At 52.6% G+C, this 19262-nt stretch overlaps 6 protein-coding genes across 6 annotated transcripts; 4 read left to right on the top strand and 2 right to left on the bottom strand.

Moving 5' to 3' along the window:
* Positions 1-657: 657 nt before the first annotated feature.
* On the top strand, positions 658-1891 carry GLRG_09237 (uncharacterized protein; the record flags this gene model as incomplete). The annotated part of the gene is made up of 2 exons (XM_008099922.1): positions 658-1186; positions 1278-1891. The coding sequence occupies 2 exons, from the start codon at positions 658-660 to the stop codon at positions 1889-1891; spliced, it is 1143 nt and encodes a 380-aa protein (XP_008098113.1).
* Positions 1892-2391: 500 nt separating this feature from the next.
* Positions 2392-3396, top strand: GLRG_09238 (uncharacterized protein; the record flags this gene model as incomplete). Its single annotated transcript, XM_008099923.1, has 1 exon — positions 2392-3396. The coding sequence occupies one exon, from the start codon at positions 2392-2394 to the stop codon at positions 3394-3396; it is 1005 nt and encodes a 334-aa protein (XP_008098114.1).
* A 2280-nt stretch (positions 3397-5676) lies between these two features.
* On the top strand, positions 5677-6166 carry GLRG_09239 (uncharacterized protein; the record flags this gene model as incomplete). Its single annotated transcript, XM_008099924.1, has 2 exons — positions 5677-5913; positions 5972-6166. 2 exons carry the CDS (start codon positions 5677-5679, stop codon positions 6164-6166), a joined length of 432 nt encoding a protein of 143 aa, XP_008098115.1.
* A 3656-nt stretch (positions 6167-9822) lies between these two features.
* GLRG_09240 (uncharacterized protein) lies at positions 9823-10539 on the bottom strand (the record flags this gene model as incomplete). Its single annotated transcript, XM_008099925.1, has 1 exon — positions 9823-10539. One exon carries the CDS (start codon positions 10537-10539, stop codon positions 9823-9825), a length of 717 nt encoding a protein of 238 aa, XP_008098116.1.
* A 2214-nt stretch (positions 10540-12753) lies between these two features.
* On the bottom strand, positions 12754-14997 carry GLRG_09241 (uncharacterized protein; the record flags this gene model as incomplete). Its single annotated transcript, XM_008099926.1, has 2 exons — positions 12754-14837; positions 14937-14997. 2 exons carry the CDS (start codon positions 14995-14997, stop codon positions 12754-12756), a joined length of 2145 nt encoding a protein of 714 aa, XP_008098117.1.
* A 967-nt stretch (positions 14998-15964) lies between these two features.
* Positions 15965-17803, top strand: GLRG_09242 (uncharacterized protein; the record flags this gene model as incomplete). Its single annotated transcript, XM_008099927.1, has 5 exons — positions 15965-16231; positions 16313-16448; positions 16538-16818; positions 16890-17011; positions 17089-17803. The coding sequence occupies 5 exons, from the start codon at positions 15965-15967 to the stop codon at positions 17801-17803; spliced, it is 1521 nt and encodes a 506-aa protein (XP_008098118.1).
* Between the last annotated feature and the right edge of the window lie 1459 nt (positions 17804-19262).

The following is a 19262-nucleotide window of genomic DNA, read 5'->3' on the forward strand; positions in this document are numbered from 1 at the left end:
TGACCATTAGGATTATCAGGATCCGTCATGAACTCCACCCAAGGCGATTCCGACCGGGTTCACTTCCGCTTCCAGCTAGGGTCTTGAGCAGGCCACGGTGCTCCATATAGCAAACTGTTGGAACTATGTCTTTCGTTCCATCCCGAGCAAACATTCGTCTGCTTCTGCGGTTGAGGCCAATCATCTACGTATAATATGTCATCGATCCAAGTCACGATGGACATCGCAGGATAAGATGCCCGGAGCCGATAACTGTTCTTCCATCTCAACCCTTGAATGGCATTGTTTGCCCCAAGTCTTGGACATGACTGGTGCTGAGATGCCCCTGTGCTTGAGCTTTCTTGCGAACTTTTTATGAGGCCAAGCTACGGATGGCGAAAGTCTTGACAGACTAGGTTCTGACTCCCTGAAGGCGTCTCATCCGCTCCCCGCCCCCCCGGCTGTAATTAGTAAACCGTCCCGGTTCCGTCCAGCGACAACCAGACCTCGACAAATCTCTGTTCCAACGGGTTTGTTCATGGGAGTCCAGTGACGAATGACGACTCTCAAAGCTACATAATCTCCTTTCCGGCCGATATATGTTTGCTCCGACACTCTCCCAAAGTTGTACTCTCGCCGTCTGTTCCTCACACTCTTCCTCCCTGACTTCTGCCAACAATGTCGGCAGCAGCCAGCCCCGATGCGCCCCTCGCCGCGGGGGCAGCGCAGTCCGTCGATCCGCGAACACTCGCAGCCATCATTTGGACTTGCTTCTCGGTTGCCACCCTGTTTGCTGCACTGAGACTCACAGTACGCTGGAGGCAGAACCGCCACTTCCTCGCCGACGATTACTGCATCATCTTGGCTTGGATGTGCCTCGTCACCATGGCCAGTCTGCAGACGAGACAGCTCGACGCGCTTTACTACACCACATATCTGGTCGCGGGACGGATCCCAGTCACTGCCGAAACAGCTGCCAGGTTGGAAGACCTGGCACGCTGGCAGTATCCCATCATCAAGCTGTTCTGGACCGTCCTCTGGTCCGTGAAGGCTAGCTTCATGGCCGTCTTTTACCCACTGGTCAAGACGCTCCCTGTACGTCGGGGTCTTTGGTACTGCGTGGCCGTATTTGCCCTTCTGGCATATATCGGCTGCTGGGTGGCAAGCACCTTGACGTGCAGTCCGCCATCCGACTATTTCAGAGCTGGTTTGTCAACCCCCCCCTCATTCCTCGTATGCCCTTCCCTCCACAAACATGCCCAACGTGTGTAGATAACAACACTGACACACTCGCACAGGAAAGTGCAACAAGCCGCACGAGGTTTGGATGCAGACCTTCAACGTCCTTTACTCCACCAGCGTCGATGTTGTTTCCGACATGATGATCATGGCACTCCCGTTGACAATCCTGCCATCTCTGCAAATAGACGGGAAGAAAAAGATCGGGCTGGCTGTTGCTTTCAGTCTCGCCTCCATCATCATCTGCGTCGCCATTGTTCGCATGACCCATGTCATCAAGGGGCAACACGTCGACCTCGTCGGCCTGGCCATCTGGGGCGCGGTAGAGACGGCCACGGCAGTCGTCGTCGGCTCCCTGCTGCCTCTCAAGGCCCTCCTCACACGAGGGGTTAAGAAATACCACTCCTCTGCGAGCAAGAGCAACACGCAGAGATACGGCATACACCAAAACCAGCCGGGTGATGCCATCACGTACGTGCCCGATATGACGTCGCGGTCCGTCATGGTAACGCAGTCGATACCGCTGGACGATTTGCACAGGAGTCGCCAGATGAACGGCCGGATCTACGTGCAAAGAACATACGAAACGCACGCCAGCCGTGACGACTCATCCAGGGAGGATGACGACGAGGTGGCTATCGTCAAAAGCCAAGCAAAGGGATGGGAGGCTTGACATGAAAGCAACTAATACAAATGATATTTTTCCCAGGCAGTCCACTTTACCATAGCAACCGCAGCCTGCTTCACGGTATAGATAACGACAATCTGAATCATCTGCATAATCTGATTGGGTACCAACCCACTTGAAATCTGGTATTTGGATGCGGTTAAATCGCCCGCTGCTTTACAAGTGCTGAAATGACCGTCCAGTCAGCATGGCTGTTCTTGTATCTCGTATATCATCACAGGGAAGTCTGGGACGACAGCAGGGGTGTTCTTATAGGCCTGGTCCACATATATGCGGTATTTGTGTGCCATCGGGTACACAAGATACCGTAGGATAGGACATATATGCAGCTGATAGATAGCAAGACACCAAAATAACATTTCCGCAGACACAACCGAGAAACAGATCTGCTTACATCAGCCACCTTGTTTTTCCTCCGCCGCTATCACTCACGATGAATGACAGGGGCCGTCAAGGGCAATCACTAAAGTATCGACAAGTGCATTATGGAGCCCTCTCAAGTCACGCCAATCGAGGAGGGCTGGGAAGAAATGGAGCAATCGTGGGCCGAGAGGATCTTCAACACAGCTACTTCGTCACAACCCGAGGCTTTGGATGCGGTGATCAGTCAAGCGGATGAAGGCATAGACGCTCAAAACTCGTACGGCTTGACAGCCTTGCATTTGGCAGTTTTGAACCGCAACGAGACGGCGACTGAAGTTCTCTGGAGTTATGGAGCTGACATTGAGGCACTAGCTACAGATGGCCGGAGACCGCTTTACATGGCAGTTGAGGGGCGATGCGTCGAGATCGTTCAGGCTCTCTTGAGCCACAGCGCAGTTCCCGATGCCGAAGCTCAGGGGCTCACACCCCTTCACGCCGCGGTGTTGAAAGACGACCTCGAGATATGCAGCATGCTCCTAGGGTACAGGGCCGATGTTAGCGCTCGAACGTCTGATGGGAGAGAGCCACTATTCCTCGCCGTTAAGAAGGGCAATCCAAATATCGTCAAGCTCTTGCTCGAATGCCACGCCGATCCTGACTCCATCTGCGCCGAGGACCCTCCCACGGCTCTCCATCTAGCGTGTGATAATGGTAGTCTCGACGTGATTGAGATATTGTTGGAGCATGGTGCTAGCGTCAACAGCTTGAGAGAAATGGACGGGGGCACACCATTGCTCCGAGCCGTTGCTTCAGGAAGCCTAGACGCGGTCAAGTTGCTCTTACAAAGAGGAGCCAAAACACTCATATGGGGCACTGATGGTCAATCCGTCTTCGATCTGGCGAAAGAGAACGACGAGATGCTCCAGATTTTGGAGGGTGAGATGATATTGTTGGGGCCTCGGATCCGTAACTTTGACGAAGCTGGAGAGGCAGAGCAACGCTCGCCAGAGCTGAAACCCCCTCCGCCTCCAACCGAGAGTGATCGCGACAAGGCCGTGGCATGCCACGGATTCGACGCCATCACCGTAGACTTTTTCACTACGGGAGAGCATGAAAAACTGGTTTAGAAGACAGTATCTGTCTACGAACTCCTCTACAGTCACGGGCCCGGGTTCATCAAAAGTCGTCTCGATGGCAATGAGCCCAACTTTACGTGGTATCACCTGCCAACAAACAACGTCAGTTCTCTGCTCCGAGATCGAAATTGGGTCGAGCTGACATTATCCCCTGTTCAGACGGTTTGGGTCGAAGTGAGTCGGCCTGCATCGCGGTCAGCTTCAGGTGAAAAGACGTAAACAGAACTCACAGAAACAGAACCTCGTCAGACGCCTAGCAGCCGAGAAAGGAGGGATATCTATAGAGGACTACAATAACGCTAGGTCTGAATGGAACTGTCGACATCTGACACGAACAAGAACCCTCAGTCGTTTGCACCTCGCTTCTCAGCTATGCGACCACACTGTCGTCACGTACCGGTGAGAAAGAGAAACGCGCTGTAACCTTGCCTCAGAATCTATAAGCTAATTTAGCTCTTGTGTTAGGGCCATGACTCTTTTTCCCTGACTGGTGCTGGAGATAGCATCGTTTCCTTTGTAGGTTGACTTCGTTCATCAGCGGCAATTCCATAACAGCGGATCGACTGACCAATCCATCAGGTGCCATTTCTGCACTATGAAATATACAGTGGATATACCGCCATGGTCAAAGCACTCGATTCCCGGCCGAAGAAGCAACCCTGGAGTTCTGGTTGTGCTCCGGTCTTTGGTCGCGAGCATAGTCCCAGACCTCCTCTATCTCCAGGCTTCATTAAAGGCACAAATCAGCCCGTCTCGGAGAATAAACCTACCGCTAAGCCCCAAGAACTGGACATTTCTTCTTTACACTCAGGAAACACCTGCGACAACGGCATCACAGTCCAAAATTCCAAGTCACGTATGAACGTTGCTTTCAGATCATTAAGGAACCTTCAAAATCGATTACGTGACTGGCGCCGGCGTAAGCCAGGCTCCTCTGCCAGTGCTTCAACTAGTCTTCCAACTGGTAGACACAGTGAAAGGGATTTGGAGAGGCAATCCGTTGCGATGAGTCTCAACATCACCGAACCCTTGGAAAATGCGAACCGTCCGGGGGGGAGGGTGCGGAGGGGGAACAACCTGAACCAGGGGCTCAAGATGGGCCATCGCCACGGACGAACAATGAATCTGAACCTGTGATGCAGGCCCCCTTCATCGCGAGTGATGACCGGAAGAGTAACGCTTCCGACACCGGGCCATAGGATCTTCCTGCCATAACAAGAAAGTCGACGCTTCGTAGTGCCAAAAGTGGGATATCAGAGCCGAAAGATGCAGGACAAGAAGCTGAAGACCAAGACCACCCGAGGGAAATCAAACCAAGCGAGAAACGTGAACACCCTCATCATGAAGCTTCGATGGTAGCGGTAGCACAACAGAGGCGGAAAAAAAAAGAAGAAGCACACGCACGCTCCTCCTACCGGCAATCTGCACGAATACCTGATTCGAGGCTATTTCGATCCTGGTAATCGAGGGATCCGGCCAAAACGCACCCTAGACCCATACGTGTATGCCCATATTCAGACGACGTCGCATCGCGAGGATGATCAGGTTGTCTATCGCTACACGAAGACTGGCCTAGCCTCTGACCCCAAGATAATCATGGTCGACCAGCTGTGGTTGTGGATTCTCGGCGACGGTGTGTATTTCAGCATCAACCCGGACTGAGGGTTGAAGTCTTCCGCTGACATTGTTCTTCATAGACACGATAATATCTTGCTGTCCGCTTCGCTGGAACTCCTGGTTGCCGAGGGGACTGGAATCAAAACCGGAGCCAGTCATGCAAACCAAAAAACAGACCTTTAATTTCCATTGGATGTCCCATAAGCGGCACCCGGATCAGAGTTCAAAGAATAATCACAGAGGGGATAGATACCAGAGGCCCAAGGACGACACAGCAAAGGAGGGAACATGGCCAGGGATCAACCTGAACGACCCATGAAGTGTGCCCCAGTTGGTCACGGAGTACCTATCGAGACCCAGCAGAAGTGCAGTTGGCTCTGTCCATGATCTGGCAAGCCTCATCACCACACGCTGCGTGGAGTTGCTCAACCCTCACAGAGTCGACGAAGACTCTCTTTTTTTACTTTTTCGAACGGTCGATTGGCCAAGCAGAAAGACCGCCTAACTTGTTTTTCTACCCCCCCTCACCTCCTTTGCAGAGTAAACCTTCCAAACGGCGATTGGCATAGCTAACGAGTTCCCTCGAAGAACGAAAAGGTTACCAAATATCTCAGAGAGTTTAAAGAGGCATTGAGCGAAGGCAATCGCGAAGCCATGGGCATTGCCACCGAGACAGGACTCATGATCGAAGTCGACGACATCTTGGACGAACTGCAGACCCTGAAGCTAGTTTTGACGGGTCAAAAGACTGTGATTGAAGACCTCAACAGGACTCTCAAGGTAACAGCAAATGCTGGCGGTAAATGCCCGTCTGTCGAGATGAGAACTTTGAACAACCACCTCGTACGGATCGAGCAGATGGAACAAGCAGCTAGGAAAGTGGATAAGTTGGTGAGGAATTTTGTTTCGCTCCGCGCATATATTGGTTATCCACTGACCACTCCTGAAGCTAAATCGCCTAATCGATCTTAAGCAGAAGCAGGCTAGCTTGACCGAAGCTTTGTATGTCCGAGAGTCAGCTATAGACACTGCTCGACAGGGAAAGATTGTAATTGTCTTCACAGTTGTGACCATTCTTTTCGTAAGTCCGCATATCCTTGCCCTCCCGGCCAACCTCCCGGCGCCAGATAAGAACGTACATTAATAGTGCCGAAGTTGCCCGTGTCCCTCATTGCATCAGTATTTGCGATAAACACCAATGGATTCCCTCTCGACTCAAATGACAGGATTCCCTTTGACTACCTGATGAAGCACATTGGTGAGTTCAGCCTAAGAAAGCCGTCTTCAGAGCTAATCAAGAGTTCTTCACAGTGGCTATTGAGCTGCGTCCCTCCGTACCACTTATCGTCATAGCCTTCAATGTCGACAGGATAGCCGGATGGCTCAAAACCCTTCGTGATGCAAGGGGGCATTTATTGAAATTGGGATTCGGCATCTCCGCAGGCGTCGCATTGTTTCTGGCTATCTTGGGGCCCGTTTGGGCATCGCAGCTTTCTTCGGATATCAAGGCGGCAGTATCCATCCTCATAAGTGTATTGGCCGCTATGCTAGTACTTGCCTACGGGTTTTATCGCCTTCTCTCCCACACGACAACATTGGTTTCGTTGTTGTCGTAGTATAAAAGGCTGAAAAAAGGTGCCTAGGTTAACTGAATTTAGTACTAAATACAACCAATAGCTTCACTACAGCCCTTCTACGAACTATACCATTACTAAAAGGTCCTCCTATTGCCTCTATTAACTATATCTAGGGGTTGAACTTAAATTAATTCCTACTATTAAGAGCCCATGGTGGCATAGCCCTCCTGGCAGCTGTTCTAGATCTAGCAGAAACCGCTAGGCTGTCATAGCCTCGTGATATCACACCAGCGTAACATAAAGCAATGGAGTGCAAAGGTGAAGCGTAACAGCAAAGCAGTAAGCAAGGCAAGCAATAACAAGGCGATAAACAGGTAGCAAAGGACAAATATATACTAGTAGACAGGTATATTCATGGTTGACCCTTCCTTCTGGGGGAAATGTCTGGTGCAGTGGTCTATATACCTAGCAGGCACATGAAGGTTCATGTGCCTGTAGGTATAAGCACCTGCTGTGCTAAGCTATCTATCTATCTAGCTGTTTTGTCCCATGACACATAGCTCTTTAGCGTCTTAGGTCTATATGGCTAGCCCCTAGGTATTTTAGTGTTATTTGTATTAGGTAACTAAAGGCTCTTGGTATACTTAGTTATATAGTACTACTAAAGTATATAAATAGTAACTGGGACACTTTCCTTCATCTATTCGTCCATTCGCGATAATACCTTTATAGATAATATCATTACAGCCATATCAATAAACGTAGTCATCAAAAGAACGACGGAGATCCATCCAAGCGCCATGGCGGCAGCTCCTACATGGCCGGTTACCGCCCCTTGGGTAAATGCACAACTCATCGCTATCGCTGCAGAACTCGAGAGGTGCTGCCAGAAGGTGGCAAGAAAGGATATTACAGCCGACACAAAGGTACATGCCAGTGCACTGTTCATTACTGCTGGTGATGGAAACGGCTTGATTTGAACACTGCTTCCCGCAGAGTTTTCGTCCTCATGCCACCCCGGAAGGGTAGCTAATAGTATGAAAGTGCAGAATCCGAAGATGATTGAAATGAAACGGTATCGCTCGTTTGTAAGCCTCTCGATGAGAGTATTTAGAAAGGTCATGAAACAAGATTCTCCGTGGACTTACTATAATCCTTTGAAAATGACTTCGTCTTTGAACTTCTCAGCAGAGGCAATCAGCTTGAAGGGATCATCGACCATCCCAATTTGAGATCGATTTGCAAAAGTTTCAAGAGCTGCAGAGTCTTTAGAACAGATCCACTGATCTGAGCTCATCAAACACATGCCAAAGTAGCCGACGCGAACCTCGAATGGTGTACCTGTTGCAGCTGCAGGAGAAGAGCTATTCACTACGACTGCAGGATTGAGTGCTGGGTTTGTTGAATCACTGGACTATGACAGAGAAATGAGGCATATGCCATTGAGGTTTTCGGCAGTACACCCTGATAGGAGAACAGCTATAGGTTCGCCAGCAAAGTCTAAATGTTTTGGTAATGGATGGCTGGTGTCAGTACATGACAGAATTGTAGAGACCACAATAAATAATATTAGGACATGGTGGTATCCGATGAGCGGTACGAACCGGTAGCTACGCATCTCGAAATTAGTATGTTATTGCAATCGGAGGCCAACCATAGTCAAGATCCATAGTCAAGATCCTGAAGGGCACTCACCATCCTGCTCGGATACCCATGACAAAGTAACAGAGATCGCCGCGTCTAGTCGTGCTTAAACAATCACTCAAAAGTCAGTGGCACAATGTCTGATCAATGATCGAGTAGGAGCGGAGAATATAAAACTCTGTCATCCCCGCCCGAGGCTGGAGTTCCTGTCAGTTTATCACCCATTTACTGGGGACAGTGGCATTTTTAAGGGAATAGCGTGCCCAACCGGGAACCAATGACCGTCTTGGCCAAGCGACTGTTCAGGGGCAGTAAGCATGCCTGCATATATCTGGTCAATGGAGAGTAGTGTAAGCTGGATCTCGCCGCTTTAACATGAATAAGGTTGTGTGTGTGTGTGTGTGTGTGTGTGTGTGTGTGTTATATTTAACGCCGGGACGTTCCTATAGACAAAAGGAATCAGGTTGTAGATCGTCGTAAAGAAGGTCGATGGAAAAGCGAGTCAGCTGAGTCGACCAATCAAAAACTCAAGGTTCAGGGCCAGGCGACTCAAATGTGTTTATTCAACGGAAACTACAAAATCCCTATGTATCAGTATAAACTCATGTTCATGTTGGAGTATCTCTATGTCTCTTATCTTGCCGTCCTCTACAATGGATTAAAAGTGGTAAATGCAATTGGACCGCCTGTCAAAGAACGAAGCAAGCCATTGTTTGCTGCTCAGGTTCTATTCATTCTATTCGGATCATTGATAAAGCTTGAGCTTATCTCTTTCAAGGGCTTTGGCTCGTTGGCTTGTGGCTTGTATGATTCATCGGAAACTCGTCCTCACTTTGGGGCCATGTAAGACGGCTAAGAATTAATTTAAAGACCTATATTACATCATTAAACTATAATTGAACCTTGCTGTCACAGACGCTTTCGCGCGCATTATTTAAAGTGACCTCTCAGTTGGCTCTCATTTCGAGCTGTGCCCCCCTCCCCCCCCGCGCGCGGGTTCGTACGCCGACCATATCGCCCACATCCGCGCCAGGAAACAAACGTCTGTCGTGGCGTTCTATATCATGATGCTCTGTACATCAGCGCTGGCCCTCATTGCCAGCTGTCCGGTGCCTAATCAAAAGGCGCTGCGTCCTGCTCGACTCTGGCAACCAGTCTGAACAAGATCCTACGGTGGGATCATGAGACGAAGTCAATGGGAGAATTGAGCCGGTCTCGGTGGCTGATGCGGATCCGCTGGAGTACACAGGCAAACGTATATTCATCGATGCGTTGCTCGAGCCAAAGGACGAGCTAAATCTGCAATGGCAGAAAGCAGTGGACCACAAATGGCCTTCGCGGCAAGGCCTCGTGGCGGGTATGTGTTGACCAATAGGTTATTGGCAGTCCAAGATCAACACTCTGATGGTGCGCAAGTACCGCCGATGAACACCGTACTCGGGTGTAATCCTGTCGGTTCATTTGTATCGAAAAGCTGAGTTTCGGTAGCCTTCCAAAGCCGGTCGTCGTATACTTTCAAAGCCGTCGACCAAGACTCCAGCCAGAACTCCCGATACCCTCGACGCTAACATGGTCCGACTCATTCGTGGTAGCCGTCGCCGACGCAGTACGGAATGGGGTAGATCTCGCTGCTGCACATGCGAATGACGCCTTTGACCCAAGAGAGCGAGCCGTAGCTCTGGCTCTCGTACGTCTTGGCCTCGAAAGGAGTCCTAGTAGGGTTGTCCGTGCAGCCGCTCAGCAGGAAGCCCTGAAACCGACGGACGTAGGGCTGGCTGACGATAACGCCGTACATGTTGGGCGGCAACGTGTACCTGAACGTTTTGGTCTGAGTGGATGTCCACGTCATGTCGAACTTATTGTTGAGCGATGCGCGGATGATCTTGGGGCCGCCGAGGGTGATCTGGCCTTGGATTTTCAGTTGTTCCGAGAGCCTGAAACCGTCCTCGATGCTCACAGTGGCCCCGCCACCGACCGACGAGACGACTGGAGACATGACGACGTCCGATTCGAGCAAATAATCATCTGCCATGATCTGGACTTCATTGCTCTGGCTGCAGTGACGCCGGGCTATCTCGGGGGTGCTGGTGATGTTGAGCGAAGGAAAAGAAGCGGGAGCGAGAGCGGTGGCGGCGGCGGTTTCGAGGGCCTCGTATTCGGCGGCCTTAATGATCTGAGAGGTGCCATCGTGGTTGAGGAGGATGATATCATCGGCGGCAAGTATGCGAGGTTGGAGAGAGCTTGCAGAGACGGCGGCGGCAAAGACAATGAGGGAAAGGAAAGCGGTAGACACCATTGTTTCTGTTATCTTGGATCGAGTTGCTGGGTTGTCTATCCTCCGAAGGAACACGTGTTGGTCTTATGATTGAAAGAATGGAAGTAAAGTTGGTTGACACGACGTACGATGCAGTAGATGCCGACTAGGGCAATGAGAGGGAACAAGACGAGCCAAAGATGAAATTCAAGGAGAGGCTTCTTAATAAAGCAAAGTACCAGGCTAGGTAGGTATCGTATCCATCGAACAGTCCATAATATCAACCTCAGCCTAATTCCCCACGTCCGACCACCGGTGGACGCACTTAAGAACAGACAGGGTTAGAAATAAGTAACTTTAAGTAATTATTTCTAAAAAAATACTTACTTAAGTATACTTAAATACTTATTACATAATATTTTAAAAGAGTTTCTTAGTAAAGTAAAAGAGATAAAGCTAATACTCTAGGTCTCTAGTTATATAACTAGTGATATAACCTAGGCAGCTAGCTAATCTAGCCTATAGTATACCTTATTATCTATCTTTTTCTTATATAAGTAAGTATTTAATAAGTCTTAAGTATACTTAAGTATCTACTTTAGAGAATTTTACTTACTTATACTTAGTTAGTAATTTTTAACCCTAGACTTATATTTACTTACCTGAGTATACTTGTACTTTTACTTATACTTGAGTATTTTTTCCTAACCCTGAGAATAGACAGCATGTCCCTGGGGCTTTGCAAGGTTATTGAGCTCGCTCCGCTATTTTGCAAACTAAAAGGAGTCTGGCCTGAAATCGGCGGACCACGAGACTCCTTACTGCGTGAGTATGTACCATGATGGTTTGCTCCGCTCTCGGGTGGTGGAGAAACGTTATTCTTCATCTCTCCAATGATAGTCCGCAGGATTTCCGCGGCACAGCGGAGCGGACCCGCGGGGGAGGTTCCAGGCATATCCGGACCATGGCCGAAACCTGCCATGGCTTGCAACCAGTAACTACTAACATGTGCCGAATTCAGGGCAGCCTCAAAGGGGAGTCGTCTGATGACATTGGGCATATTCTTGCTGAATTACTTTGTAGGTAATCAAGAAGCGCGGCACGCCATGTCCTATTTCCTAATGACCTTCCCCCGGAGAAACGGTTTCAATCAATCCAGTGTTATGCAAACTATCGAAGATGGTGCTATTATGATAGGTCACGCAATGTTCGAGCATTAAGCTCAATCTTGTTATACGGCTGTAGACGGAGCTCATTGGCTGTTGGTAAGTTGATGGCCCCATTGAGCCTCAATATGACGCTCGGCTCCACATGCCATATACAACCTCCATGTTGATTGGGCCGCGGCAACGGATGCGAGTCATGTCAACAACAGCCATGTGCACTGGACACGGGGGCAGTGGCCGGGCTGTGTTGAGTTGAGCGAGGAGTTTGTCAGCCCCTTTTTAACCCGTGACCCTAAGCCTCCACAAAGGGTGGGACAACACGAGCCGAGACGTATCCCGGCAGCTTGGCAGGGATGAGAGTATCAGTTGGATTGAGACGGCCGAGTTCAAATCCTGTTGATGCTCAGAACCTGCCATCCCAAACTATTTTGTGACAGCACGGTTACCCAGCCGCCTTCACGTGCCTCCACCATAATAAGGAGTATTGGAGCCGGCAATAGATAAGGGCGACGGTTCCCAACTTGCCACACAGCTTTCATAACTTCCTTCTTTGGCCCCAGTTTTGAAGACAGTTGTTAGGAAAGCGACGCAAGGGTATATATGCCCATATCTCGATCCAAGCCCGAACCTATGCTGACGTGATCAAGAGTATATTACTTTGTTATATTTAATTTATGCTAAGAACTATTATTTCCCTTCCTTGGCTCAGGGCTTGATAGCCGTTCAGGGCAGTTCTGCGGAAAGAGCTTCTGCACGGAGCTGGTTGCTTCAATGGTTGTTCAAAACATTTTAAGCAATGCTATAATTTCCAAATCGGCAAGCATCGCCGTGTGTGCAATAAGAGGGTGAAGGGTAAAGTGCCGATGTACTTATAGTGTCTTGTCTGTATCTAGCTGCATCTGACAGCATCGCTATAGCCACAGCCATCAATCCTTAACGGCCAGAAAATATTATAATCAGTCACGTTAACTTTGCCTCACGTGGACTCTAACCCTAACCTGACCCATTCTACCTGCTAGCCCTACTAGTAGAGTAATATATACTGCGCCGTAGAGGGGAAACCCGAAATTTGAGACATGTTAAATGCAGTTTAGTCTCCTCGCGTAAAGTCGGAGGACATGCCAATGCCATGATTGAGGAGGGACCAGAACGTCGTGTCGACGCCCTGGAACGTCCAGTCGCCGGCCTCGGCGGTGATGCCCGGGCACGGCCACCCACCCAGGTAGTCGGCGCTGAGACCGGAGCAGACGTCCTCGTGGGGGATGGTGGTGTCGGCGCCGGTCAGGAACGCCTCCATGGACAGGGCGGAGGGTGGAGGCGTCTCCTGGTAGGCGTCGGACGAGACGGTGGTGGTGTTGCTCGGCGTGGGGAGCTGCGAGTGGGTCAGGTCGACGGCGCGCCGCTCGGCGGCCTGGTTCGCGGTCATGTTGATGTTGATGACACCGAGGTACGGGATGGTCAGCTGCACGTTCCTCGCTGCGCAGGTGAAGCCCGACGGCTCCGCGCCGCTGCAGCAGTCCACGATGGGGAGAAGCTGGCGGATGATGTCTGCGCTTTCGCATGACAGCTTGTCGTCGTTCAGGAGGGCCAGCTTCTCCATCTTGGCCACGGTGGTTTCGGCCAGGGCCCGGTCCTCGTTCCGCTGTCGTGACCAGTCTTCCTCGCGGACACCAGGAGGGCGGTTGAGATGCCCGAGCAGCAGCGTCATGGAAGCCGTCAGCGACGAGTAGTCGATATGGCGACACGAAAAGGCCGCGTCGTTTGCCGTACGGAAGATGATGCAGCGTTTCAGCACCGCCCGGCTCGACTCCAGACACGTGTTCTTGCTGTAGTCGAACCGACTATTTGTCTGATTACGGAGCATATAAGGAAGATGGAGCATGATGAGCAGGGTGTGGTGATGGATCTGGAGCATCAGGTGCGACATCGTGCCCATGTCCGCCAATTTATCGGTGCCCTCGGGCAGGGACGGTATCTCCCACCACGCCCTGCCCATGGCCTTGGCAGCGTTTTCGAGCTCACAGTCGACCGACTGGGTGATTGCGTATGCTTCGTTGGCCGGCGCGCGGTTCCTCTCGATGATGTGGAGCGCAATGACGGAGTATTTCTTCTCCAGCCTTTCCATGGCCGTGTCCCTGGCCAGGAACTCGTCCGACATGAAGCTGTTATCCTGCGACCCGGCCGAGAGGCCAAGGAGGAGAGAGATGTACCGGTCGCAGAAGATGATGCGATGCCATAGCACCTGAGAGGAGGGGACGGTGTTCGGGTCCGTTGCCGGGTCGCACGACTTCATGGAACGCGCGCCATCCGTCTCTATGCCCATCAGCTGTGCCATGCTCAGTGCCCTTCTCATCGCGAGCCACGCCTTTCGAAGGTTCCCCGAGTTGATCAGATAGAACCCGTGGAGGATCAGGCACTCCAGGCCTTCCACGGAGCCTAGCAGCTCGTCGTTGGCAGTGACCAGGCTGGCCGCTGTGACCCACTCGTTCATCTTATCCTGGATGGAACCACCCAGGCCGAGTTCGAGCTCAGAAGTGTCGAATGAAGGCGGCATTTGCTGAAGGTAGATGATCAACTGGAGCAAGTATTTCGCCAACAGGGCAGGGTGCTTGGTGGCGTCTGGCATGCCGGTGAGAGACGCCATCGTCGGGGATCTGCCCTCGAGAACGTCCTGATACGCGTAGAACATGGCCATGACGAAGGCGGGGCCCTTGCTCGAGTCGACAATGGTCTTGGCGGCCTGGAGAGAGGGAAAGGCGGAGTGAATCTCCCGGCATAATTTGTCGTACTTGGAGTGGCTCCGGACCCCATCTCGTGCCGGACGGGATAGGCCTAGGCGGGGTACCGATGAGGAGATGAGGGTGACATTTGTAGAAGGCCTTGCCAGATGGGGCGGCGGACTACGGGGTGGGAGCGCACCTTGAGACCCTTCGACCGACGGTGCCGGCGTGATTGCATTATTGGCGGCGAATGCGTCCGGTCCTATCTTGTCGGCCAGCTTCAGCATCAGTTCCTCCAGCCGGCCCAGCCGCTGAACAAGACCGCGCTCGGGGGGGCCGGACGGCTCCTCGTCGGCAAACTCTTGACTGATACAGATGGTGCTTCGGGCCTGGCACCCGTTGCACGTCTCCTCATCATTGGACGCGAACTCGCAGCGGATCTTTCTCTTTCTACCTGAACAGGAGAGATGTCAGAGACATGGAAAGGGGGGCAGGGATGATGCCGAGAACGATCGGGGTTCGGGGGAGAGGCACCATGTTCGGACGAACCTACACTGCCAGCAACTCCTCGTCCCCTTGCGAACTTTACGCTTCTTGTTCGGTCTCTCGTCCATGCTCATTCATGGTTGAACAAACGATGAAGCACGACTCTGGTTCGGGAATTGAGCAAATATGGACAGCGCCAACTGGACACTGGTGCAACAGGCTTCGTGGGGAACACAACGTGGCCTCTTGCGAGGAAGACGGACAAAACGACATTATCTCAAGTATAGGCGGCGAACCAATGTCTCTCGCTGACGTTAAGGATCATACAAGTGCTTACGGCTTACTGATCTTTTCGTCCGCGCGGAGGCCGAAGGCGGACGAATCGCCGTGTGGATGTGAGACACGGGTACGTACTGTACGTAGTGGACTTTACAAGTAGTAAAAAGGGTCACGTGACTCGTCTAATCAGCTTTGCGGATGCGAGTCTTACCCCACTCCATCACTATGCCCGTAATCCCATTGGCCAGACTTGATTATTAACCCATCATTTAGGCCGAATCAGGAAACCCGCTTATCTCGAAGCTGTGGTCACAGCACCCGTCAGTGAGAGTGGGAGTGAGAGTGAGAGTGGGAGTGAGAGTGAGAGTGAGAGTGGGAGTGAGAGTGAGAGTGAGAGTGAGAGTGAGAGTGGGAGTGAGAGGGGAGGTAAGAGGTGAGCTAGTGAGTGAGAAATTAACTGAGATTGCTAACCCCCCGGATACTTCCCCTCATTTCGTCCCCCTCACCTGCGGCGATCCTTCGCGACGACGGCGTCAGATCATTTCCATGGGTGCTTACTCACTGCCAGCAGCCATAACGAGTCGCGGACTAACAAGAGAGCTCTCCACGTGTACCTGATTGACGTAACAAAACCACTCTTCTCCGGTGCTGGCCAATCCGGCCGGCTCTCGGCTCTTGTTGACGTGCAGCTTCATTGAGCATTAGTCCAGGGGTACGGGAGTGTTTCCCGGCACGGTTTGAACAGACAGTCTGACCAACTGACGTTCTGAACCCCCCCCCAAAAGTAGCCGCCACTTGGCTGCTTGAACCCTTCACATGGGTCCCGAGCCCGACTACAAGTTCATCACCGTCGACGCTGTTCAAGGGACCTTCCAGCCGGCCACCAGGGCCGTCCGAAGCCATGCCATCCGGACCGCTATCCATCGGGGCGAGTCTGAGCTGGTTGCCTCGACTACCCTCGTCTCCCAAGGGACCATAAGGGGCAAGGCGCATCTGAGAGGCCGCTTCAGGCTGGGCGGCACAGCGGCCAAGCCCAAAGACCCAAAGAACCAACGCCGCAAGGATGCCGCCGGACCTGCTGCTGTATGACACCACCACTTACTTGTTCCCCCCCTTTTTCCCATCAGACTCACACGTTCGCTTACACAACTCACTTCTTGCCAGCCTCCGGATATCTATGACTTGCTGGCACAGGCCTCTCTTCCGCCCTGGATCCAGAGGCTGGGTAGCGACAGTGCCGACCCCTTCAACACGTTGCCGATCCCCAGTAATCCCTCGGTCGACGCTCTGGTCAAATACTGTGAGATGAACCCCCCGTGTTGTCTTCTTGACTCGACCGAGTCCGGCCTCGGTTCTTTTTTCTCTTGTTGGTTGGTGCTCACTGTGCAGTCACCACCAGGTTCAACCTCAACTCGACCACGACCGATAACAAGAGGCCATGGTTCCCATACGCCATGCAGAGCGCTCTCATCCTGCGCACCACGCTCGCGCTGGCCGCCGAGTTCCTCGCAGCGTCGATGCCGTCGCCCGACCTCACGCTCCAGCGAGAGGGGTATTTGCAAAAGGGCGAGGCTATGCGGATGCTCAGAAGCCGTTTGGAATCCCGAGAGACGGCTAAAAGGGCGGGCGACGACCTGTCCGTGCTGGCTGGTGTAGCCATGCTGAGCAGTGTGGAAGCGAGTTGTCCCTTCGCCCTCCCTGCATACAGCAGAGCTTGCAATGCTAACAAAATCATTGGTAGGCGTTCCAAGGTCATTTCGCGGCAGCCGAAGCCCACCTGGCCGGGCTTCATGCCATGATCATGGCTCGCGGCGGGCCGGACACGATCAAACACGACTACATCCTCTGCCGCAGCATCAACTGGTGAAGAAACTTTGTTCCTTGATAAGCCAACGCTTGGGAAAAACATGAAACACTCGCTCACCAAATCTCTACACCAGGATGAGTATCCAAGTAGCGTCCGGGCTGGGACGAGTTCCCATGTTGCCCATGTTCCACACTCTCGACCAGGTCTCCCTCCCGTCGTCGGTCGTGAGTCGCGCGGCGACGCCCTCGCTGCGTCACCTGGACAGGCTTGCGGGCCACGACACGGACGAGGGCAAGGAGCCACGCCAGATCTTGGCGACGCTGAGGCAGGCCATCTGCTCGCAGGCCGGGGCCGTTGCGGCCGACGACATCCGGATCGTCATGAACACGGCCGACAACGCGATCCTGCACTTCTTGTACGCCGAGCGCCGGACGGCAACGCCAGTACAGAAGCGCTTCCTCGTCCTCGTCTCGGCGGCCCACGTGTTCCTGTACACCGTGCTGCGGGAGGTCCCGACGACCGGGCACATGGCTCGCATCCTGGTCGCGAGGATGCGGGCGGCCCTGGAGGACGCCGACGCCATTGCCCCTGTCTGGGTGTCGCGTGACGACGCTGCTCTGCTGTGGATCCTGTTCGTGGGCGTTGTCGGCTCCGGGACGGCAGAGGACCGCGCGTGGTTCATGTCGAGGCTGCTCGAGGTGCTGGAGAGGGCCAGGGACGTCTTGCCGCCGGAGAGGTGCAGTCGCAAGAACCTGCAGCAGGTGCTGGCGAGGTTTCTGTGGAAGGATAAGCATTGCCTGCCGGCCCTCAACGACGTGTGGGCGTTGTGGGAACGCAGGGTCACGTAGCAAAACGAACGCCATGTGTTTGCCTTTCTCGTCCTCTGTTCAAATCTCCTTGTTGTAAAGTCAAATATCTAAGCCGTGATTGGTCTCGCCCGTCTCCGCCGACTCCTCCCCGAGTATCCGGAGCGTTCGGGCACGAACGGCGAATGGACACTGGTAGATTCACTGCTGACATTTCCTTCGTTTCCTCCGAGTCGACACCTGGTCGTTGTTACCCGTCCTTCGGCAATTACGGTTGTTGATGAGTTCGTTCAGCTGAAACCGACGATGAGAGGGGAGAACATAATACGACATGACTCGGTGAACAAACTCCCCCCCCCCCCCCCCACGGACTGTCAGCTCATGAACACAAACACCCAGATAGTCTAGAATGAGACCATGAGTCGTCGACGACGTTGTGCAGAATTCCCGCATTGCCATTTTCTGAAGCAGACATTCACCCTAACCCCCGCAAAATGTTACCCCGGACTCAATGACGCGATGTGAATTGCCAACAGCTTCGTCCCAACCCTCGCCCCTCGCACCATCACCCCCCCTTGTCGGTCCTCTGGTCTGACGCCAGGGTCGGCTGCGGGCTCCCCGTCTCTATACTCCGTACCTACATAGTAAACTAGGTACGGATAATGCAGAGAACAAGCCAACCCCCTGACCCCCCTTGGCCACAGCGGGCGAGGCGGCGCGTGCAATAACCCGTCAAAAAGCGCGTCGACGAGGGACCCGGGTGTTGCGGCACCGTCGGCCGGGTCGTTGACGCAGGCTTGAAAGCTTCGCCTTCGGGACCGCCATATTATTTGCGACAGATCGGCAGGAATCAGGACTAGATGACTGGTTCATCGCTTATGGCCGAGCGTACGCATGCAACATACCCTCTCGACTCATTCGAATGCCTTATCTCTCATGTGTTTTGTTTTTTTTTTATCCTCCATTTACAAGGCGGTTTACGAAATGAGCGGGATTTTTCTAATCACCCGCACTCTCTTTGAAACTGGTTGAGCCATGCTGGTTGTGCTATGTTTAATTATCGCATCTAATGTCGGACAACCGCTCGGTGCAAATGCGCAGCGCCGCTGTTCCCCCTTCCTCTCTCCTCCCACCCCATTCGACCACCGATCTCGTTATCTCTCGAATTGGTCATGGCTGCATGTCAAAGAACTGGGCAGTTGTACGCTCTGGCCAGTCATAGTCTTCTGAGAGGCGGGTGAGAGAGAAAAGAAAAGAAAAGGAAAAAAGGGGGTCTGCACAAAAGTTGGGGTTTGGTTCGAGCACCCGCCGCGCGCCGTGGGTGATAACCAGAAGGTCGACCCTCACTCCGTCTCAAGCAAGGATATTCTCATCATGTCTCGTGAGATTTGGTTCTGTTTGCCTTGCCAACACACACTGAGCGTGGGACACATGCCAGGGGACCCTGCATGCAGCCTCTCATTCGCTGGCGAGCAGGGAATCACGTAGGGGGCGTCGACAA

Source organism: Colletotrichum graminicola, assembly GCF_000149035.1.
Source record: "Colletotrichum graminicola M1.001 genomic scaffold supercont1.46, whole genome shotgun sequence".
NCBI classification, from domain to species: domain Eukaryota; kingdom Fungi; phylum Ascomycota; class Sordariomycetes; order Glomerellales; family Glomerellaceae; genus Colletotrichum; species Colletotrichum graminicola.